At 44.8% G+C, this 24303-nt stretch overlaps 1 protein-coding gene, 1 long non-coding RNA gene and 1 pseudogene across 2 annotated transcripts; 2 read left to right on the top strand and 1 right to left on the bottom strand.

Annotated features, from left to right (window-relative positions):
* Positions 1-3088: 3088 nt before the first annotated feature.
* LOC138717492 (uncharacterized) lies at positions 3089-4735 on the bottom strand. The gene is made up of 2 exons (XR_011336872.1): positions 4410-4735; positions 3089-3280 (listed from the first exon to the last, which is right to left on the bottom strand). It is a non-coding gene; the product is annotated as an uncharacterized lncRNA (long non-coding RNA).
* Positions 4736-7632: 2897 nt separating this feature from the next.
* On the top strand, positions 7633-8517 carry LOC138717365 (MAD2L1-binding protein-like; annotated as a pseudogene).
* A 6460-nt stretch (positions 8518-14977) lies between these two features.
* LOC138718154 (protein ELYS-like) lies at positions 14978-19239 on the top strand. Its single transcript, XM_069852429.1, has 6 exons — positions 14978-15042; positions 16016-16100; positions 16585-16735; positions 18087-18148; positions 18805-18895; positions 18982-19239. Exons 2-6 carry the CDS (start codon positions 16092-16094, stop codon positions 19134-19136), a joined length of 468 nt encoding a protein of 155 aa, XP_069708530.1. The 5' UTR covers positions 14978-15042; positions 16016-16091; the 3' UTR covers positions 19137-19239.
* The last annotated feature ends 5064 nt before the right edge of the window (positions 19240-24303 follow it).

Here is a 24303-nt window from a genome sequence, read left to right as displayed (position 1 = left end):
TTCTTTTACAGAGCAGCCAAATTCCATGGAAAATTTACAGTTTATTTCTGAGTGTGCGTGGAACAAAGTGGTCTATGCTAAAGATGACTTGGACCAAATGTGTAAGTACTCGTGTAGTCATTCTGCAGATGTAAAATCATTCTTTCTATCTGAACTTATTCAGTAACCCGCTGGTACGTGATATTGCTTGTGTGTACCTTAAAACTCTGAAATTGCTCCGTTGGGTAATGATTTAATCTCTCTTCTTGAAAAGGCGTTCCACTGTTCCATGGCTCTTCCAACAGCCCTGACCTGTCAACATTACAGTCTCTGCAGCACTGTCAGTGCCTCTTAAGCAACCTTAGCAGAGTCTTAAACCTTTTCCAGTTGAGAAAAAAGCAGGCGTTAGCTAACCACATTTCTCTCTATGCTAAAGTGGTCATCTGGTTCTTCCAAGCTGGTCTCCTTCCAGACGGTTTAGGCAAGCATGAAGCATAATGCGTTGGTCACAAGGAGCCCACCTAGCGAGTAAAGCCTATGAACACATTGTTGGCTGCGCTTTGGTAGCTGTTTTGTCAGTGACAAGTCGTGCTGGTCCAGCGACCCACACGTGTGCTGGAGTCCTCTTGATGACACTGAGATTTTACCGGATTTTCAAATGCACAGTGTAGAATGATGCAAGCATGTTCTTGCCTGGATGTTTCTTAAAAATAGCAGTACAGAGTTCCTTATTTCCACAGCTCGAAACATCTAGGTTTTTAAACAAATGACTATTAAAAAACAAAGACTGAGCACCTGTTTGTTACAGTCACAGTATGACCTGCACGTTTTGAACCTTTTATGTATTGCTTGAGGAAAAAGTACACCTTGGAAACACTTGTTGATTTGGATAGATTATAAATGCTACGGTCAGCCTCAATTGGCTCACAAATATTCACATGGCACAGTTAAAAACACATTCCTTTTGAGAACTGTGCTTTTTGATAGTGAACTTCAGCTTACGCTACATGTTTTGAATGCTACACTGCATGTAAACTTGAAACGGTACTTGAGACAAGATGGAATTGAGTTACGTCCCGCATCTCTGGTAGCAAGGGCAGAAACAGGACGGGCTTCTTTCAGAGCCGGAAGCTCATCTGTGCTCCTCGATGACAAGCTTGTACGATCTTTTATCTTTCTTAGTCAATGTTTTTAGTTTACAAATGCGATATGACTTCTTTAACTTGCTTTTACTTTTTTGCCTGTAGATGGGACAAAGCAATTGTCTACCCCTTTCTACAACTACCCACTGCTTCAGGCCTGCTACGCTGCACAGCGACAGAAGCTGGAGCGTTTGTCAAGGTGAGCCTACAGCTCTGGGGCACCTCCACTGCAGATCCAGAAGTGGAAGGGAATAGCTTCTGTGTCGACATTGGTATTTGCAGCAAGATGAGTTTTGGTGGAAGCTGCAGCGTATTGGAGACTGATTTGAAAGTTTGTCTTACTGAGCTTACTACTCTAGTAACTTAGATACGGCCTGGTGTGTTCCTTTCCTATGTGTGTTGCAGGAATGGATGTATATATCTTAGTAAGCCTGGTCTTCAACTTTTACAGAAATCCCTTGCCCTGTTGTGTCACCCAGCAACAATGAAAACAGCACCTGGGGTTAAAACCCAAATAATTTAGTCATTTATCCATGGTGGAGAGCGTAAAAAAGCTCTGAAATACATCCAGGTAATGAAACCATCAAGGTCTTGCACACAACTTTCTTTCCTAGATGACAACACTCAGGTATAATGGTGGGTGGTTTGGGTCATTTTATCTCCTCTTCTAGTTATAGCGTGTTCTACTATTCCACAACTTTCATTTTACCACTCTCATAAACAGACAGAAACCCATATCTAACTTCTAATAAGAACCAGATTAAATTGGGTGTTCCGTGAACTTTTGTTATGGATCAGTGAAGCAATTGTTGTTTTCTGGAACCATAGTTTTCCAGTGAATCAAACTTATAAGGTGGTTTTGGAAGATGTAGATCCTGCATTTGGAAACTTGCATCCAGCCAGGTGTGCGTAGGTAGCTTTCTCTTGCATGTTTTAATAACCACATCATTTTGTCTAACGCCATCTGCAGCTCTCTGCATATTCAGGCATCTCAGACCTTGGTGTTTCAGGAAAAAACAAGGGAAAGCCTGCTATTTTGTAAGCCATTTGAAATCTCCAGGTTATAACAGGTGTATCAGAATAAGATCCTGCAGAGCGACACACTTATTTTAACTTAGAGTTGTACGTTTACTTTTCATCCCAGCCTTTCTTTGACCTCGCTAAAAGCACGAGGTGAACGTGGGGTGAGCTGATGGGCAAATCTGTAAAGTAAGCTTATTCACCAATTAGAAACAGCAGAGAGAGTTCTGTGCAATGAGCTTCTTGTATATCCTTGTATATCCTTAGGGTTTATCGAGGACTTGGACCCTCTGTCCCCCGTCCGTCACCCAAACCGGGAACGCTAGCGTGGCCGATGCGGCCCAATCGGCACACGCTATCTTTATCTTCCTCCAATCCCTGAGAGTGATTTGTCCCCCTCTCGGCTTTTCTTTAATTCGAGTGGGGATATTTCGGCTTTTAACTCTATCCACTCCCGCTTCCTCCTCCCATGAGTCTGAGTCGGTTGTGATCCACCCGCCCCGACTACCGCCTGAGCCGCAGTCGGAACTCGACTGACCGGTCACTTCCGGGCCCCGATCTCCTTTTGTTGGGCTCCGGCCCCGCCCACTTCCCTTGCGGGCGGGGCCGCTCCCTCCCCCTGGCTCGCCCCGCCTTCTGCTCGGGAGCAGGCGGACGCTCTGATTGGCTCCCCGCCCCTCGCCCCCCACTCCCCTCCCTTTCCCGGTCGCTCGCACCCCCCTTCCCTTTCACGTTCTCCCCTTCACACTCGCGCCCTATTCAATTCTAGCACTTCCTCCCTGTTCCCGCCGGGAACATTCTCGCCCCGCCTTTCCCTTGCTCGCTCGGCGCCATCTTGGGGCGCATAAGGTGCTCTTCATGGGTGTGCTCACTATAGGAAAGGGTATTAGGATTTTTATCTCGATTTCTCTTCTCTTTCTGCTGCCAACAAGAGCACAGTGAAACTCTTTCAGGATTAGGCTTGTAGAGCCAAGTGAGCTTTATTGGAGTCAGACCCAGGAAAGGTGTTCGTTCATACCGTTGTGTTTTGACTTCAGACTTCAGGCTTGTGAATAACAGAGAACTCAACACCACGTTTGTTGAGGCGATCAATCAGTTTTGTTTTAGAGAAAGCAGCTCCCGGAGCATACACACCACCCCTGTTAATGAAAATCAAAAGAGGAGAACAGTAGTAGTAGAGTGACAGAGCGACACCATTTTTTGAAGTCAAAGATGGGTTTCCCTGCCTAAGAAAGAAAAAGCCCCTTTGTCCCACAGGAGAGCACAGGAGGAATTTTCTAGGCTGGTAATATTCAGAGGTGCATTTTGTAACCCAGAAGACTCAATAGAAACCATTCCATTAACTGAAAATATAAACTGTGATGTAATTGATACTGCAAAAGGACTATGAAAAACCTGTGACTGCATCATAGAACCATCGAATAACCAGGTTGGAAGAGACCCACCAGATGACTGAGTCCAACCATTCCTATCAAACACTAAACCATGCCCCTCAGCACCTCATCCCTTAAACACGTCCCTTAAACACCTCAAGGGAAGGTGACTCAACCAGCTCCCTGGGCAGCCTGTGCTAGTGCCCAATGACTCTTTCTGTGAAGAATTTTTTCCTAATGTCCTGCCTAGACCTCCCCTGGCAGAGCTTGAGGCCGTTCCCTCTTGTCCTGTCCCCTGTCCCTTGGGAGAAGAGGCCAGCAGCCTCCTCTCTACAACCTCCTTTCAGGTAGTTGTAGAGAGCAATGAGGTCTCCCCTCAGCCTCCACTTCTCCAGGCTAAAGGACCCCAGCTCTCTCAGCCGCTCCTCATAAGGCCTGTTCTCCAGCCCCTTCACCAGCTTCGTTGCTCTTCTCTGGACTTGCTCCAGAGTCTCAACATCCTTCTTGTGGTGAGGGGCCCAGAACTGAACACAGGATTCGAGGAGCGGTCTCACCAGTGCCAAGTACAGAGGGAGAAGAACCTCCCTGGACCTGCTGGTCACGCCGTTTCTGATACAAGCCAAGATGCCATTGGCCTTCTTGGCAACCTGGGCACATGGCTGGCTCATGTTCAGTTGCTGTCAACCAAACATCCTTTCAAACTGAAAGGCAAATGACGACTTTAAAGGAGGTGGCTTTAAATCAGAGCGTGGGGAACTATCTTCCTTGCACAGCCATGTGGGTGAGGTAACACAGAAAAACCCACGGGGTTAGGAGATTTGTATTTTCAAAGAGAAAGATATACACGCAGTGACTTTAAGGGTGATCAAGCTGCTCTGCATGGGCAATTACTTACTTTTTAGGCAGACAAGCCGTGTCTTCCAGGAGAGATACAGCTGCTTGAACCATTGCAATTGGTGTAGCAACATAGCCAGGCTCTGAAACACAAAAACAAAAACCAACCCAAAACACACCAATCAAACTATGTACAGTGTGTTGAAATGCAGAAGGTAATCTTGCTCTTAGCAACAGCACGCTGAGGAACAACCTCTTAGGCAATGAAATAGCCAACAGCTTTCCCCATTTAAGAACAGCTTTTTTACCTGGTAATTACTCCAAGTAGCTGGCAAGCTCCTTAGGGTCTAATCTGGACAAATACTGCTTCAAATACAGGCCTACAACCACACAGTGACAGAGGGCTCTCAGTTACAGCAAGAACTTCCCCCTTCCTGTGCTTAAATGCACACTTTTGCTGTGAGACTGTTGCACTCAGCTACACCTCTAGTTATTGAAAGAAGCTGTGCTTCATTAACAGCTTTCTGAACAAACATTCTTGTTGCATCCAAACTTTACTTCAGGACTCCCCTCCCCTCAAAGGAATGGATGTTATAGCTAGAAACCATACCGGGCCAGAACTGTTTAAGTTCACTCATAAGGGACTGGAAATAAACACGTAGTAAGTCCAGGCTGCAACAACCGAAAACTACTCTTAAAGACCTTGCCCTTTAACTGCTACTCTGCAAAAATAAAAATTGGACGAGGAAAGTCATAAGGAAAGAGAAGGACCAGAAGCCAAATGAATTGGCTATTTCAAAAAACAAGTCACAACGGAAAGGCTGTTGGCTTTGTCCTCCCATTATCTGCCTCGGAACATCACTGTCGTAATCAACCTCCCTCTCCCGCAGCACCGTAATGTCAGCTCCAACCCTGCCACAAACACGAAAGGAAAGAGTGAGACGCACACTTGTACTCAACAGCTCCTGCACTGCTAGAATCACAGCTGGCAAAGAGAATGGAATGAAAGCTGGGAATAGCAGGGAAGGAACCTCCAGCTTCCAGTCAAAAGCCCTATAACGGCCTTCCTACTGCCACAGCCTCACGATGAGGGAATTTCAATCACACAGGGGCTTTGTCGAATGCAGCCACCGACACTGTGGAGGACTCCTGGGGCCAAGCCACTCTACTGGAGGCTCTTTATGCCTGTGGGTCCTACAGATGAAAAGGGAAACACAATTTTCTGCCATACGGTGCAGTGTCTCGAGCGAGGCACGCATCTCCTCTTCCGAGAGGCCCACCAGCAGCCTGTTGTCCTCCACGCCGATCTGATACACGGCCTCACCTCGGCCTTCCTGTAGTCGCCACTTCATCTGCGTTACCAGGTGCTCAAAGCGATATTGCGAGGGATTCACTAGCTTCAGCTGTTTAATGGAGGGGGTAGTTACAGTCGTAGCATGGATGCAGAGGGAATCCCACTGTCCGAGCCAACATCTTCCCAACCCAACCCCATGAAGCAATGCCCCCACCTCTGAGCCACCCCCAGAAACCACAGCCCAGGTCTGTGTCTGCAGAGAAGCCACAGGACAGGTGAAAAAGGGTTTCACAAAGCTGCACACATAGGGGAGCAGAACCCTTGCCAAAGGGATCTGTACCCTGCCTGCTTGGGGGTTAAAGACAGCACTGTGGGGCCTATCAGTAAGTCAGGAGACAAGAAAGGGCAAATGGCAGACAGCCACAAGAAAGTGACAAGGGATTATCAGGGACACCAACAGCCCTCCTCTTTCTATGATCCTCTCTTGACTGAACGGGATATCAGGCTCCCCTGGCAAGTGGTTCAGTCACCAAGCCGGGAGGTATTTAAAAGCCGGGGAGATGAGGTGCTCAGGGATAGGGTTGAGTAGTATACAGGTATGGTTGGACTCAATAATCTCAAAAGCCTTTCCCAACCAACTGATTCTGTGCTTCAAAGGAAGATGATTTCAGGAAAACCACACTGGATCTCATCTCCTAAAACAGTTGCCTGAAAATGACTGCTGAGATCAAATTCTTTGAGCTCACCGCACCGGGTGCTGCTAGGCACAGAGACACAGAAGATGACCGATAGTTCCTTAGCACAAGCGTCCACCTTGCTGCCCCTTCCTTGGGCATGTTCCCCATATGCTGTCTTTGGTGAAGTTATTCACTGCAAAATAACCCCCTGGGAGGATGACCTCCTGCGACCTCAAAAGGCTCACCTTGTACTCGATGTTCCCATCTTCTGCCTGGTCAGAGAACGAAACAAAACAGAAAGGTCAGGCCCTGTGCCAGCAGGGACTCCTCCAGGCATCAGCTGCCCAGGGAACTGCAGCTCACGCCGACAGCGTCAGAGAGAGGAAAAACGGCAGAAACAGAGGGTGTTAGGTCACAGCCTCTTCTGCCAGTCATACCTACACTCAACTGGAACTTCTTTAGGTTCGTTTCTGCTGTTTGCACCCCACGGGATGAAAACCAGAGAAGAAAATTAGTCTTTCCATCGAGCACAGTTCATCCCCTCACAAGAGAGAAGGGCTAGACACAAGGAGACCTACTGCCTTCCCTGCGGCACAGCAAGCTGGTCACCGGGCTGGCGCTTCCAAGAACCAGCTCCCAGGGGCTCCAGCTCCCAGGGGCTCCCGCTCCCAGGCAGCACTGTCTGAGATATGCTGTCTGAGACAGACAGCAACGCCTCCACCCCTCCTACTTGGTGTGTGCCTTCTGAACAGCCGTTGATAGCCACACTCCAGTTATGGGATTTTTCCCACACGTTTCCTTGATGGCAACTACATCATAGCTTTCTAGTAGCACAGTAGCTTCCACCTCTTCCTGCTTTTTACCCAAGCTTTGTTTATTTGAGTAAGGGCACTTCAGCTGGGCTGCCATTTGCATCACCTTCCTAGCGGGCCCTTTATTACCTATAAGGTGTTTTAGAGAAGTATCCTCCCTGACCCCTGACACCTGTCCTCCCACCGCGTGTTACAGGCCAGCCTGGTGTTATCCCCCTCCCGCTTCACGTCTACTTTAAAGTCCTATCTCCAAGCCCTGCAAGCTCCTGGGCAATGACCCTTCTCCCACTCTGTGAAAGGTGGCTCCCATCTGATACCTGTAATCCCGGTGCCGTGTAGGCCATCCCATTATCAACACCCCAAAGTTGTTGCAGTGACAAGATGGGGCTTGTCATTCCTGTGGGAATTCATCAGTGATGTGATTCAGATTCACCCTGAGTAGCGACAGAGCGGCCTTTTCTGTGTTCCTCTTGGGTCTCCTGATTCTATATGTGGGTACCGATGTCTCTGAAAAGGGAGCTCTTCGAACGTTCCTTGACTTTCAGGGGTGGGATGGGCCGTGCTTTCTGCAGAGTGCGTTGGGACTAATGCATCCTAATGAGGAAATGTAGTGCTCTTGGTTTATTTTGCCTTCCAGGATGAAGATGCGAGTAAGAAGCCATCCCCCCTAGACCCGGCAAGCAAGAAATGCTAACAGCTGCTGATGGAGCTAGAGGGACTGTTCTGGCACATGGAAGTAATGTTTCATTTGACACGGGTTCCTCGGGTTCTTTTTCTGCTTGGAGGCAATGTTATGAGCCCCAAGGAGCCCTATGGTCTCAATTTGGAGAGTATCTGTGAGGGCAGTGCTGAGGAGAGCCTGGAAGCCGCATCTTGCCTTCATAAGCTGTTTCACTCTCTCTCTGTTGCGGATGTCTTCAGTGAACTCGAGGACTTGCCTGTCGTGGGCACTGTTGTCACACTCCAGGGGCACCGTAGTTGTGGTGTTGACTGGTTCCGGCCCAAGCTCAACTAGAAAGTGCTGACGTGAGGGAGGAAACTGACTGAGAGCTTGTGGTGTGATGGAGGCATCGACATAAGTGCCTCACCTCATCAGCACATGGCTTCTCCTTGGGATGACTATGTCTGCTTTCAAGCACCGGTGACCCTCAAAGGCTTTTGAGAATGACCTGTGCTCTGCAGAACTCTAATGGAATATTGAATGAACTTTGGTGGTGCTTTAGGGGCCATGGACTTTATCAAATGTAACCGCATATTCTTCTCTGTTTGGATCTCTTCTCCAGGGCATCTCCTGTCTTCCTACAGCTCGACCCTGTTCCTCTGTCCTCACCTCTGGAATTGTTGTTGAAAGCCAATACCCATGAAGGCACAGCCGCACGCACACGCGCCCCCAGAGTGTGTCTATAGGGACCTGAGTTGTGGCACAGGAGATGAATTACTGTGTGGGGAGTAAAAGTTTCCTGTTGCGTGCTTAGTGAATTGACAAATACTGGAGACAATTTTCTCTCTCCTGAGTTTTAATGTGGCTGTTTCTCTGGTAACAAGTACTAGGTTAGCTGGCTGTTGGGGGCTCTAGATAGTGTAAGTGAATATACTTGGCCTTTGCCTTCAAGGCCATCACCGTTCGTATCTATCCTGCTTCTGTAAAAGGAGAATTTTCCCTGCAGACTGATGAGGCCTGAGTACTCAAGAGTTTGCTCATCTCTCTGAGAAAATTAACTTCCGTGTAACTCCTTTCAGTTACTTAATAATCCAAAGAGCAGGACTGCTCAGTGACTGGGAGGTCTCGTACCTAGCAGCGCCTTGTACTGGTGATGAGAAGAGGCTGAGCAGACCTGTAGAGGCAGGGAAATCATATCTTCCTACTCTTTTACTAACCTGTAGTTCAAGAGCCCTGACAATCAGTTAGATACACAGTTACAGTGAAAAATAAGCAGTTTCTGCTCTAACCCTCTTCAGAGGAAGCTGGGACACCTGCCTCAATATGCTAGTTTATGTTTGCTTAAAACAACAACAACAAAGTTAGTTTCTTGTTTACTTTCGCCTCTTAGAATTCTAAATGTTTCTGAAAGGTGAAGAACAGGGGAGGGGAGAGTGATCAAATTCCACAGGAATTAGCAGGAAAGTTAGTTGGTATTTTTGAGCTTGCAGGACACTAGGAGTGCTGTCTCTGCCTTCATATCCAGTAACAGCTGTTTATAACGCGTAGTGACTGCTGAAGCTGGCTCTGGAGGAGAAGCTGCTAGAATGTGGAAGGCTGCTGAGTGTGCAGCTGCCCACTTGACTGTGTACTTGCCGGTCTCTTGAATGGAATGTGACCTTAAAGCAGGCGCGTGTGCGTGCAGGAGATCAAAACTCTTCCCACTTCCACCCAACCTGCTTGTAATGCATATGCCAGCATGCGAGCACTCGAGTATTTAAAGAAACTTTTGAGCACAAGCCTTGGTTCTGAGGAACAAAGGGCCGGTTCCTTTCTACTCACTTCCCTGACCGAGTATAATGTTACTGTGGTGAACATTTTCTGTTATACTTGAACTATGAATGCAGCAATGATGTGATCATAGAATCATAGAATAACCAGGTTGGAAGAGACCCACCGGATCATCGAGTACAACAATTCCTATCAAGCACTAAACCATGTCCCTTAGCACCTCGTGCACCCGTGCCTTAAACACCTCCAGGGAAGGTGACTCAACCACCTCCTTGGGCAGCCTGTGCCAGTGCCCAATGACCCTTTCTGTGAAGAATTTTTTCCTAAAGTCCAGCCTAAACCTCCCCTGGCGGAGCTTGAGGCCATTCCCTCTTGTCCTGTCTCCTGTCCCTTGGGAGAAGAGGCCAGCAGCCTCCTCTCTACAACCTCCTTTCAGGTAGTTGTAGAGAGCAATGAGGTCTCCCCTCAGCCTCCTCTTCTCCAGGCTAAAGGACCCCAGCTCACTCAGCCGCTCCTCGTAAGACCTGTTCTCCAGCCCCCTCACCAGGTATGTTGCTCTTCTCTGGACTCGCTCCAGAGCCTCAACATCCTTCTTGTGGAGAGGGGCCCAGAACTGAACACAGGATTTGAGGAACGGTCTCACCAGTGCCGAGTACAGAGGGAGAATAACCTCCCTGGACCTGCTGGTCACGCCGTTTCTGATACAAAATCAGAAATGTGATGCTGGGAATGAAAGAAGACAAGATGCTTTTGTTGTTGTTATGAAGAGTTTTTGAGTTTAACAAGTTTAGTACTGTAAAAATTATCCCAATAAAATGTTGGATTTTCTGTGCAATTGTGACATTGTTTTTATTTAATCCCTCAAAGGAAAGGTTCTGTTGGTGGCAGAGGAACTCTCTTCCATTCCATGTATGCATTTAAACTGCGGGTTCACAGCTGTTCCCCCTTTCTGAAAAAGGGCATGATGTCTTGTGCCAGAAAAATGCCCTCCATGTGGCATGGAAGAGCAAGTGTGGAAGTTCTAGGAGGTCTCCTTTGCCCAGGCACGCGGTGGGTATGCTGGCTCCTGAGGGAACGCTGCAGTCCCTGTGGAAACGTACACTTCAGCCATGGAAGACTTAACTGAGTTAACCACATCTTTGAAAGAAGTGCTGGGGAGGGTCTGTAGGAGCCTTCTGACTTTGGTGACTGCCACAGTGACAGCTGGAGAAGTTTCACTGCAGCATGGGACGTGGTTCTTGTCCCCATCTCTTGCATCCAGTCACCAGAAGTCATTGCTTCTCGAACATAGTTGGTTATTTGTTCAGTTATGTTTCTGTGTACGATAAGCAGCTGTAAATGTTTTAGCCGTTCAGCTTGTGGGGTTGCTGCTTGTAAAAGTACGTTTCAGAATTAGATACTCCAAAGCTAACACTTCCGACCTGTGTCTGCTGCCCAGGTACTCCAAGCAATGTAAAATAGAGCATAATGTCAGAAATGACTGTTGGGAGTGTTGCTAGCTTCGCCCCGTTAGACGGGGAGCGTACCTCTGGAGGGAAAGGGCAGTCGTGTGAGAGGAGAACTGTCGGAGGTGGCTGGATAAACTGCCTCTGGTGTCAAATAGTGGCTGGTGGTGCTTTTGTTTGTTTTTGTCCACTTTCCACACTGTAGGGATGTGATAAGGACAGAAAATAGGAAGGAAGGGTTCTGGAATAAGGAAGATGAGGATTTAACTGTAGAAAATCCCAGTGGTTTCAACTGCCTTGTTCTGTTTACACTGTAAGGGCGTGAAAATCCATAGCGCTTGCCATGTGAAAATATCTGCAGTACATTTTTTCTGGAAGAAGTTGAGAACGAGGGTAGTTAAGAACTCAGCATGCCCTAATGGTCAAAAGAAACATGCCAAAAGTGAGCCTGGCCTAAGTGATGCCTGATAGCTCCTCAAAGACAATTGACAGTAAATAATAAATTATGAAACCAAGGGAAAGGAGAAATGGGAACTCATAGGTTCCTTAGAAACTTTTGAAAAGATGAATTTTCTCAGCTCTCACCTTACTAACCTCAATAAATAGACTTGAACAGAGCGTTTTGTTTCTTCCCTGATCCTTCTCATGTCAATACCTCTGTGTCAGTTGTTGTTGCATGTTTCACAGCATTAGCAAAGTAAAGGATTCTCCTTTTGCTCTGCTGTGAGATCCAGAAACAGCCCAAGGGCCATCTTTGTAAGGAAAAGAGCTACAGGGTATGTGGAGGAGATTTGTCACAGCGTACTGATGTAACTTGTGTCAATCTCAAAAATGTTGATGGCTGACATGAGTCTCTTTTCCAATTCTTTCTTTATTTAGAGTGAAGAATGCGATACCTAAGAGCGCAGGTGACGAGCAGTCTGCTGCAGTTCCCAGAGGGAACAAGATAATTTCTTGTTGAACTGCAAATCCCTACCCAGAGCATACATGTGTCAAGCAAATGTAAAAAACCTAGAAATTAATTGGTTATATTTGCAGTATGCTGTAAGGCTCTTCTATAGATCAATGTATTGTATCTTTATCCCAAACAATCTAAAGTCTTCAGTGCAGGAACGACAAGTCCAAATGCGAAGCACTAAAGTTGTCCATTCTAAGACCTATTACTTGAGGATTTCAGTGAGGGATTTGAAATAATTGACCAGAATTAGATATGTCCGTCTTCCTCTCTTAGGAGCTTGTCTTGAAGGAAAAGAGCAGGGAGTGTGTTTTTTCCGTTGTTTTCAGTCTTTGCTTGGAAACTTGCTTCAGTCAGCTTTCTTTTCTCTTCCAGGGAGTAGTGACATAGCATGGCTCGCACAGGGTCCTCACCTCGAGATAGTGAACTCAGTGACGGCACAGCAGCTCTCTGCATACCATTTCAGAGGAGAGCACAAAGAGGCTCCCGCTATTGGTGTGGTGAAGGAATTTTGCTGGAAGGAGAGAACTGGACTGCTGATTGTACTGGAAGAAGCAGAGAGAAGTGTCCTCTGCCTATACGACCTCGGAACATCAAGTGTCGTTAAAGAAGTTATTCTTCCTGGAAGGGTACGTACATTTCAGTGAGAGGAATGAAGCTTTTATGCTGTTAGGTGCTGCATTACTGAGTGTCAGGAAAAGCTTAAGAACGTCGTTTTGCAGGAGGAGATTTTTCTGTATTGCATGAACATGTTATCACTTGAGAGTATCCAGTCAACTCCCTATAAAATCACGGGCTTAATGGTACCACTATCTTTTTGATTTTTCTGGTGTCAAACAAGTTTTCTGGGTTTATTGTAGAGCACCTAGTTACCTACTGCTCTGTTTCCACAAAAAGGCATTGAAAAATATCTTTTTGTTTTGCCAGAGTGAGAAAGCAAAAAGCCCACCCTTTAAAGCCCCTCTAAGATGAATGTCCTAAATGTTTAATTTCTGCCAGAAATACTTTCTTTAAAAGATCTCAACCTTTCACAGTCCTGCTGAAAACGGCTTAGGCACTTTTGCCTGGAACTCAGACTAGCAAGCAGGTGACTTCAGAGCAGAAGATGTTTTTATATTGACTCTGGATAGAAAAAAGAGCCCTTAGTGGGTTACCTGACAGATTGTTGTCAGATTGCCTTTCAAGCGGCAGTCCTTGAACCTGTGCTCTGCGTGTTTTGTGCTTGCATAGATGGGGTCCATTGGTGTAATATTCCTATTTTTTTCTGTCTCCTCTTACCCATATTCTCAAAGGATGTGATGTCCCTTCATCCTAATGTAAAGAGGAATCAGCATAATTGGAGAGAATATCACGATCCATTGAGTGATTTTTATCATCTTACAGCCTGCAACCAGTACTTATTTATCCCTCAGCTTTCCATCAGGTGACAGGATGGCCATGTTCTTCCATTGTAGAGCTTTAGTGCTGGAGTCTGCATGTGTTTGTATCACTGCTATAGCAGTCAGTCTTGTCCTGGACGCGTTGCAAGATGTGCCAAGGGGTTTGTCTTCACCTTGTTGCATGCAGACTGCTCGGCACGTTAAAGAGCAGTGTGCCCTTCTTCCTTAGCTGGAGTTTGCTTTTTACCTAACAAACTGCTGTTCTTGTTGCCGTTGGTTCAGCCTGGCTTTGAAAAGCTTTGTTAACGCTCCTAAAAGTGCTGGTGTGCACGTAAACCTTTTTTTGTAGAGAGGTAATTTTTCTCTTCATCTAATAGGAAAGAATGCTTTGTCTCCAAGTCCTGTATTTACTGGAAACAGAAAAAAAAGTGTTGCTTAAATGGGTGTTTTGCCTGGGTCGGTGGACTGATGTTATAGGTGTTGTCACCTAAGTGTTTAAAATAAGATCTAAATTGCATAAGAGGTTCACGTCTGGTTTTGTGTGCTTAGATCTCAAATTTGTGACTGCATTTCCTGCCCAAGTTCCACCAAGAAGAGAAACTGCCACCAGAGAAGGGAGACATCTCTGCTTTGAACGGCCAAACCCGTCAGGAGCATCAATATCGACACTGTTCTACATAAGGAGAACCAATCAGCTGGTTGTGGGTTTCTCTGATGGCTGCCTGTCTCTGTGGAACAGGAAAACGTTGAAGAGGGAGTAAGTAGAGATTTACTCTTGGTTATGCCTGGAGGGGCATGGCTCTCCTTTTTTTGCTGAAGGAAGCGTGTTAATGTAAAGAGAACTTTCCCAGGGACTGAAATGTCGAATATAATCTTGGAATGTTTAGAAATATTCTTCTTAATAAATTGTTAACTCAGAGATGGATTAAGTGGACCACCTTCTCCCCAGTGAACTAGGATTGTTTTCCTTATTGTGTTTGTGGATTGGGCAACTGTAGAAAAGATGCTTCTGGAGCTTTTCTCAAGCAGTTAGGATGTGATAGAGCTGCTTTTTCTACGACAGTTTGTTCTATCGCTGGCATTCAGTGGAACCAGGAATTGTGCGTATCTCGATGCAACAGAGTTCAGAAATCAGCTTTCAGAACCAGTTACTGCAGTCTGTGCCTGAGAATAAATACTTTCCTACATATTGAAGAGCAATCTTTTGCCTGGCAGCTGAAGCAATCATGTACGTTCCTCGTCCTCCTCCTCAGGCGGGGGAGGGCATAAACCCAGGTGATTGCATCTGATGGGCAGGAACTTTGTCACTCCTTGACCATGGCATAAAACGCAGTGGCCGCCCTGACTCAGTTCTTTGAGATGGAAGTATGACCTCCTGCACTCGCAGGATAAGAATGTGGGGTGCGGTGCTCTTTCTCAGAAGATGCTTCTACCCTTCTACAAACTGTTAGGGCCAGAAGGCTCACCTTTTTTCTTCTTATTATTTTCTTTTGCTTTTTTCCTTCCTAAACCTGTAGGCATCACTGTCACCTTGGAGCAAGAAGGATTCCTGTGCATACAGAATCACACAGAATAACCAGGTTGGAAGAGACCCACCGGATCACCGAGTCCAAAACTCGGTGATACCATTACTTTTCAAGAGCCGGAGAAAGATCCTAGCAATTGCTGCTACTTGTGGGCCGTTAAGTCTACACAAGAAAGGTGAGTAAAAACGTGCGATAAGCCACTGACATGTTTGTCAATCCATTGGTTCACATTCAGTTGATATGTGTATCTTCCTTTCATTTATTTAGCTCTGCAGGATATTTTCTCTTGGCTGCACAAGGTGTTAAGCTTACAATGAAATGTTTGCAGGATTTCACGGAAGTGAGGAGGGACCTACTAGTTCCTACTCTCTAAAAGAAGGCAAAACAACACTGGCCATACTTTGGTGCTTGCATTTGGGAAAGATTTCCTTTGTTTCTTGATGACTGCTTCATGATTGCTTTGATATTCACACGGCAGCATTCAAATGTCTTTAAAAGTAGTTGAGGTTGCCAATCTCGAACACTAAAGGTGCCAACAGAACAGCTGCCCCTAAAGGAAAGAGGTGATGGTATTGCTGATTCCTCTGTGTCAGCTTCAGCCATCTTTGGAGCCTTCGTGAGCCAGTTCAGCTCACCTGGCCGAGATCCTCCACTTTTCAGCAGAGAAGGCAAGGTTTTCTGCTGGGCTAATGAATCAAATCAGCATGTGAAAGGATCCAGCGTAGGCAAGAGGGACTGGAAGCTTGGTGACAAGGGCAGGGGGACAGACCTCTCTCTCTCAGGGTCGGCAAGCTCTTTAACCGACCCAGCTGGTCCTGGAGTGGACTCTTTTGAAGTATGACTTTAAAGCAGTTTTGACTGAGTACTCTTCACTATGAAGAACCATTTCCAACAATTTGTAGTCCATCCAACAGAGGAAAGCTTTCTAATGGTATGGTTAGCATTTGCCCCTGAAGCTGTTAGTGTCAATGTTTCCTCCTCTGTGGTTTAGTGGCTAAAGGTGACCAATTCTGCTGTTGTGGGAAGTGGTGTTTTTCTCTTCTGGAAGCGCACGCTTTTAAGAACACTTCTGTCTCGACCTAATACAATTACGATTAGGACTGTAAAGGAGCTTTGTGATCACATTTTGTCATTTATACCTCTTTCAGTGAAGGTGATGTTTTGCGTTTACATCTGCTGCAGTTAACGTTTGGCAGTCGAAAACGTCTGGCATCTGGTCAAGTCATGTATGAGGTAAGAGGAGCGTGTGTGTGAAAAGGTGAAGGGTGTAAGATTCTCTAAGCGAGTACCGGTGAAGTAGGCTGGCATAACGTTTACCATCAAAAGTCGGAGCAGCCTTCAAAACCCAAAAATCCTGTGCTGAGCCTTCCTAGCCTGGTCTTTGTTCATAAGATGGTTCTTGATTTGAACACCGAATTAATGGCATGCAGGAAAAAAGACAGGTCTTTGAAGAGCTTTGTTTAACCAAACTGCAGACTTGAATAAGCTTCTGCCTCTTTCCCCTTCTTAAAATGGGGTCAAATGAAGGTATCCCTGGGTTTATGTTCTTGGTGTTCCGTTGAGCTCTGTCTACTTGCCATCAGAAATAAGCTCCAAGGAAGTGCATACAATACAATATGTATCTGATATTCGATAGAGACATTCTTTCCTATTGAAGTCTAATATATGTTTTTATCTCAAAATGACTTTACCTCTCACGTTTTTTCTTTTTACCCAGGGTTTGGAATGCTGTAAAGAAAGGTTTAGTTTAGATCTCGCAAGTCGAATTCTTCCCTGGAGAAGACAAAATAGCCATATGAAATTACTCTGTTGTCAGACCATAGAAGACTTTTACGACTCTGTTGACCAAGGGGATAACGCTAATGAAGGTCTGTTCTGATGTCCACGTCATCTAAGCTATGAAAGCTGTTCTATACCCACAGTCTGAAACATCTGCGTAGACTGGCTTGTTGGGCTTGTTAAAGAAGAAAGAATGGGTGCTTATGTGGGATGTCATTTAGGGAAAAAAAGGTTTTATTTTATGCTTGCTGAAACGCATGGGTTTTTTTCCTCAACTCTTCATGTAGCTAAAGGTCTTGGTCAACTCTTTGTGTATGGAAAACTTAGTTAGTGAATAGTTGTGTGTTTGTTGTGGCATAGAACTGGTACATTTTGAACAAGAAAAAGGGGCAGTGTGTCTAGAACCTGTCAGAGAGGCGTTTGCTCTTCGCTCTTGTTCTGTATTATCCTTCGTAAGCGAGCATTGTGTTTCCTATTTATGTAACAGAATTAAGCCAAAGTAGAGAGGGGTGTTTTAAAAATATCACGTGTGTCATATCTTCTCCTAGTAAGAAGCAATGTCCTGTCTTTTACAGTACCATCTCCTTACATCAGCGTCTCAATGTTTTGTTGGCAAGTGACTACCTACGGTCTGGAGAAACCATCGACTTACTTGGGCGTGTTTGACCTTAATCGTTGGTATGATGTCCACATGCCGGATTCCATAAGGTAGAATGTTAGGAAGCTGTTGTCACTTTCCTTACAAATAGTTCATTGAAATGTTGGCTTTTAGCTTACGCCCTTGTTTTCTTGAAGGCCAGAAAAAATCCATCTCTACTGCCCTTATTTTGCCTTGTGGACCCTGGATACCATAACAAGCACGGTTTCTCCAGACCCCGTTTGGATGTTCTTGTTCACAAGCCAAGTCTAACCTGGGGAGCTCTTTACTTACCACCCGACCAGAATCTAAATGCAAGCGGCTATAATTTTGGTAGGTATTTCACTGCTTTCAAGAGTGATAAGATTCAGTCGAGCTCAGATGCTCTTTCTTGGTTCTCTTATTCGACGTCTGTCACTCGAAATGCAAACCAAACCAGAACACCCTGAAGCCCCACAAACCCAGCCATGATGATGTTGTACTAACGAGGTATTTAATATTGTGAAACGTATCTGACGGTCCACTGGGGCTTTGGGTTTTGGTGCTTTTGTAATGTAGCCTGTGAAGCGGTGATGGTCATAAAATGACTTTGAACTGAAGCTCAAAGCGCAGCACCTCGGTAGCCCTAGAGGTAAGATTTCTATGCACAGCAATTATTTTTTGAAACAAGCTTGTAAGTGATCTGATGAAGGCAATGGGTGGTCGGTTGTGTCTTTCAAGTTACTGCTGTTTGGAAAACGTAAGCTAATCGTGACGTAACTCCAAGAGGACGGAATGTTGTCCAACGTTCACTGTTTCTGCAGATGGAGCGTGCTTGCTGAGCTCTGGCGTTGTCCATCTGACTTGCAGTGGTTTCCAGAAGGAGGTGAGCTTTTACTGTCTCTTTCTTGAGAATGCCTAAAGAGACGGACCTTGGCTAAGTTTTCTGTTGCACTGCTTTTGGTGCCAGAGACCATTTAATGCTCATTTTTACTGCTGGCTTTAAGAGTCGATGTAGTAATGCTTGCTCAGGTTGCTGCCCTAAAGCGTGTTACTGATGCAAGGTATCTGACAGCCGAAGAGAATGTTTCTATTATCTCTGTTGCTGGTTATGCAGAACTTCATTGATTGAATAGCGATGGTGTTATTCAGAGCAGGTCTTCCCCTCTGTGGCTGATGCTTTGGGCTGCAGCAGCCCAATTTACTCCTCTTAGACCACCCTCTTGTGGCTGCGACACTTCCAGATTTGTGGAAGTGTGTTAGGGCAAATAACAGTTCTGCACGGAGTGGTAGCTAAGAACAAATTTCTTGGCAAGTTGGCCTAGCCCCTTGGCTGTTTATTTTGCAAGCCTGATGTAGACTGTTAAGATTCCAATCTGATGTTTTGGTATCAGCTCCAGCTCGGAAATGTCTTGGGAAATGAAGACTGGGTTTTGTTCCCTGTGCTGAATTGTGACGGTATCGTTCAGAGACTTGTACAGTTGATGGCTCAGAAGTTGAAAGTATGGAATGTTCTCATTTAATTTTGTCTGTTCTGCTTAGGAGGAGCAGTTAGATGCCATATTGTCTGCGGCTGTCCAGACGGGATCTTTAGATCTCCTGACTGGATGCATTAAACGCTGGACATCTGAAAGTAAGACTTCTAAGGCCACTTTCCTGGTTTCTCTGTTTTAGTTTGAAAAGGTTGATTAATTTCTTCTTTGTTCTCTTCTTTTACAGAGCAGCCAAATTCCATGGAAAATTTACAGTTTATTTCTGAGTGTGCGTGGAACAAAGTGGTCTATGCTAAAGATGACTTGGACCAAATGTGTGAGTACTCGTGTAGTCATTCTGCAGATGTAAAATCATTCTTTCTATCTGAACTTATTCAGTAACCCGCTGGTACGTGATATTGCTTGTGTGTACCTTGAAACTCTGAAATTGCTCCGTTGGGTAATGATTTAATCTCTCTTCTTGAAAAGGTGTTCCACTGTTCCATGGCTCTTCCAACAGCGCTGACCTGTCAACATTACAGTCTCTGCAGCACTGTCAGTGCCTCTTAAGCAACCTTAGCAGAGTCTTAAACTGTTTCCAAAGACAAGAACTCACTGGAAAAGGTTTGTCTGATAGTATTACTAAATCTTTGGTACGTTTCTGTAAGATTTGGAATGATGCTTGGGTTGTAATTGTGCAAACATGAGCTTTGGCTGATAATGACGTGCAAATATTGTATTGGCAATACTAAAAATGGGAAGGAAGCGTAAATGAGTGACTTGTAATGCAAGTTACTTAAGTTTCAAGAGCTTTCTCGATTATCAATTTTCTTGGTGGATTGAGGGAAAAACTATCCCTGTGCTACAGGAAAAATCTCTGCTACAAGAAAACCAGAGGTGTGAATCATGAATGTATTTAGTAGTTCAGGGTTTGATTTTTTATTTTAGCCTGAGCACATCTGTTCTTTGAAGGGGTTACTTTCTGTTTTGCTGGCGAATGTGGTTTTTTATTTCACATTGGAAAGTGATACAAAGTTGGAGATTTCTATCCCGTTATTTTTATACTTTCTACTTAGTATGATGAAGGGAGTTTTTTTAAATATGAAAGGAATTGCATAACAAAAATCATCTTAAGCCTTTTTTCAGGTTTTGCGGACTTGAGAAAAAAGCAGGCGTTAGCTAACCACATTTCTGTCTACACTAAAGTGGTCATCTGGTTCTTCCAAGCTGGTCTCCTTCCAGAGGGTTTAGGTAAGCATGAAGCGTAATGCGTTGGTCACAAGGAGCCCACCCAGCGAGGGAAGCCTATGAACACATTGTTGGCCGCGCTCTGGTAGCTGTTTTGTCAGTGACAAGTCGTGCTGGTCCAGCGACCCACACGTGTGCTGGAGTCCTCTTGATGACACTGAGATTTTACCGGATTTTCAAATGCACAGTGTAGAATGATGCAAGCATGTTCTTGCCTGGATGTTTCTTAGAAATAGCAGTACGGAGTTGCTTATGTCCACAGCTCGAAACATCTAGGATTTTAAACAAATGACTGTTAAAAAACAAAGACTGAGCACCTGTTTGTTACAGTCACAGTATGACCTGCATGTTCTGAACCCTTTATGTATTGCTTGAGGAAAAAGTACACCTTGGAAACACTTGTTGATTTGGATAGATTATAAATTCTACGGTCATCCTCAATTGGCTCACAAATATTCACATGGCACAGTTAGAAACACATTCCGTTTGAGAACTGTGCTTTTTGATAGTGAACTTCAGCTTACGCTACATGTTTTGAATGCTACACTGCATGTAAACTAGAAACGGTACTTGAGACAAGATGGAATTGAGTTACGTCCCGCATCTCTGGTAGCAAGGGCAGAAACAGGACGGGCTTCTTTCAGAGCCGGAGGCTCATCTGTGCTCCTCGATGATAAGCTTGTACGATCTTTTATCTTTCTTAGTCAATGTTTTTAGTTTACAAATGCGATATGACTTCTTTAACTTGCTTTTACTTTTTTGCCTGTAGATGGGACAAAGCAATTGTCTACCCCTTTCTACAACTACCCTCTGCTTCAGGCCTGCTACGCTGCTCAGCGACAGAAGCTGGAGCGTTTGTCAAGGTGAGCCTACAGCTCTGGGGCACCTCCACTGCAGATCCAGAAGTGGAAGGGAATGGCTTCTGTGTCGACATTGGTATTTGCAGCAAGATGAGTTTTGGTGGAAGCTGCAGCATATTGGAGACTGATTTGAAAGTTTGTCTTACTGAGCTTACTACTCTAGTAACTTAGATACGGGCTGGTGTGTTCCTTTCACGCGCATCTCAAGTCAGAATCCTGCCTTTGTGTGTTTGTTGCATTCTTTGACTGATGGAGCTTTCTGGTTTTGTTTGGACTGGAGGAAATCTGTTGCACCGGCGGACTAGAATGAGTGTCTTCCTCTGTCCAAATCCTTGCTACCTTTTGTTCCAGAGGAGAAGACTATTCTGACGGCCTGGTGATCGACAGCATAGTTGCAAACGTAGCAGATGAAGTTGCGACGCTGTGGCAGAGAGAGGAAGGAGGGACTGGGCAATATCCCCCTCCCAGTTTACACGTGAGTGCCGTGGTCACTGAAAACACCATCATCCCCCTCTCCCAATCCCACCCAAAAGCCAATGATTTATGAACGACGGGAGTGTTTAAAAACTTTTTGTTTTTCCTTTCAGGCACTGCTGGATCTCTATTTATTGGAAAACATCGAGGAAACCTACAAGCATGCGATTGTATCCTTCCTGGTTACTTTTATCACACCTTGAGGACATGCACACAAAAGTTCTTAAATGTTTCTCGTGCACAGATGTTAATTTACTCCACAAACACAACGCTAATGAAAACATTTAGTTTAGAATTAAGTCGTAGATGGAAGCAGTGTTTTAGTTTTTTATACTGTGAATTTGTATGACCTTTCTTTTAGCATTTCGTTGCCAGGTCTTTTCTCCTATGAGAGAATGGGTTTACTAAGAAATGTTAAAGGTAAAAAGCCCCGTTAGTTTTTTCCTCAAAATTTAAACAGAGGTTCTAATTTCCAGAGCACCCCTACCTCTACAAATGGCTTCTTACTAGAATAAGCACTGAAGCCTGCTGCTTCAGAGCAAAAGGATTTACTAATTAAGCCCTGGATGTTCTGAATGTCCAGCTGGTAGCTCCACTGGCTGTAGAGGGAGCCTGAGTTTATAGCAGAAGTATTTCTATATCTAGAGCTAAACTTTCTGGATACCTTACAGAAATCAAAGTGTATTTCTTTCTGGTTACTTCTTCAGAATAGAGTTTTGTGGTTAGGACCTGGCTGTCTCCAGGTTAAAAGAGCTTAAAAGGGGAAGACTAAGACATTAGTAGTTTCTGATTCCTACCACTTTTATATTCTTATTTCATTGTGTTTTTCTAAGTGTAATGGGATAAATTGCTGGTCTTACAAATTTGTCAGCCTTAACTCTATATTTGCTATCAGACAATTTACTTGCTGAGAGACATCTTCATTTGTTGGCCTCATAAAACAGAAAAAATCATCACATCTTTTGCCAGCACATTTGCTCTCCCTCAGGGCCTTGTGGAGCTCACAGAAGGTTTTTGGCTGCTGGACCACAAGGATTACGAAGTAAGTACATTACTGTTCAGTTGGACGTACGTTACCGTGCAAGGCAAGGCTGTCATTTGTAAAACGATTTTAAGAAATTGCTGCTTAGCTGATAACAGGTACTAAAATACAATAGGCTTTTTTTGTAGTCCTGTTGTGACATCTTCAGCCGTTGGTTATGATTTCTGATTCTGTTCCAATTACTTGGACGGGTAACTGATAAAACTTACTCCCTTTGTTCTGTATGCCTAACAGAATAGTTTTTCTGCAAACACCTAAGAAATCTTATTTACATGTCCTGTGTCAACGATGTCATTATTAGGTCATGCAAGCTCGTTTAACAGAGTTCACTCTTACTTTAAGAAACTTTGGACTATGTGTGTTGCAAGAATGGATGTATATATCTTAGTAAGCCTGGTCTTCAACTTTTACAGAAATCACTTGCCCTGCTGTGTCACCCAGAGACAATGAAAGCAGCACCTGGGGTTAAAACCCAAATAATTAAGTCATTTATCTGTGGAGGAGAGCGTAAAAAAGCTCTGAAATACATCCAGGTAATGAAACCATCAGGGTCTTGCACACAACTTTCTTTTCTAGATGAGAACACTTAGGATGCCAGTCCACAGGTATAATGGTGGGTGGTTTGGGTCATTTTATCTCCTCTTCTAGTTATAGCGTGTTCTACTATTCCACAACTTTCGTTTAACCACTCTCATAAACAGACAGAAACCCGTATCTAACTTCTAATAAGAACCAGATTAAATTGGGTGTTCCGTGAACTTTTGTTATGGATCAGTGAAGCAGTTGTTGTTTTCTGGAACCATAGTTTTCCAGTGAATCAAACTTATAAGGTGGTTTTGGAAGGTGTAGATCCTGCATTTGGAAACTTGTATCCAGCCAGGTGTGCGTAGGTAGCTTTCTCTTGCATGTTTTAATGACCACATCATTTTGTCTAATGCCATTTGCAGCTCTCTGCATACTCAGGCATCTCAGACCTTGGTGTTTCAGGAAAAAACAAGGGAAAGCCTGCTATTTTGTAAGCCATTTGAAATCTGCAGGTTATAACAGGTGTATCAGAATAAGGTCCTGCAGAGCGACACACTTATTTTAACTTAGAGCTGTACGTTTACTTGTCATCCCAGCCTTTCTTTGACCTCGCTAAAAGCACGAGGTGAACGTGGGGTGAGCTGATGGGCAGGTCTGTAGAGTAAGCTTATTCACCAATTAGAAACAGCACAGAGAGTTGTGTGCAATGAGCTTCTTGTAATTAGTAAACTTTTTGCTTCATGCTTTTCATTCATCAGAACGAGGCCAGGAAGTCAATATTTGAACATCACGGCAAAATCCGGCCTAAAGTTCAAAGGAAGCTGGCAGCAGAGAGGGCCAAGCCATACCATTTCCCATCCTAACTGAAGGTAATATTTAGGGGGTGGGATATAATGGACAGCTAACCATCGCTCTGATGGCACAAGGCTGATATTGTTTCCCTTCTTGCTTTACAGTGTCAACATCAAAGGCAAAGTTTGAAATGTTAACGAAAATGTTCCATTTAGAGTAGTTATAGATTGAATAAAAATTGTTGTTGTTTCTCCTACACGTGTGTCTGTCTCTGTGCTTTCTGTGCTTGGCAAGTGTTCCCCAACACTGCCAGTCACGGTCATACTGACAAACGCCGCTCTTGGTGCTGCTAAGGCACTTGTTCTCCAAGGCCTGCCTGCTTCTACCACCTTGGGGAGGGGGTGAAGCGAGAAGGCTGTGGTTGTGAAGCACGTGCTGTAGCGGTTAAGTAGTAACCTAGAGGAAAGAGATTAAAGAAAATTCTAGAACTAGTTCCCAATAAGTCACTCATTTAACTTGACCATGAGTTAAAACTCAATACTCTTCATGGGTGTGCTCACTATAGGAAAGGGTATTAGGATTTTTATCTCAATTTCTCTTCTCTTTCTGCTGCCAACAAGAGCACAGT

Source organism: Phaenicophaeus curvirostris, chromosome 2 (genome assembly GCF_032191515.1).
Source record: "Phaenicophaeus curvirostris isolate KB17595 chromosome 2, BPBGC_Pcur_1.0, whole genome shotgun sequence".
Taxonomy (NCBI): Eukaryota; Metazoa; Chordata; class Aves; order Cuculiformes; family Cuculidae; genus Phaenicophaeus; species Phaenicophaeus curvirostris.
This window is presented reverse-complemented; position numbering and strand designations above follow the sequence as displayed.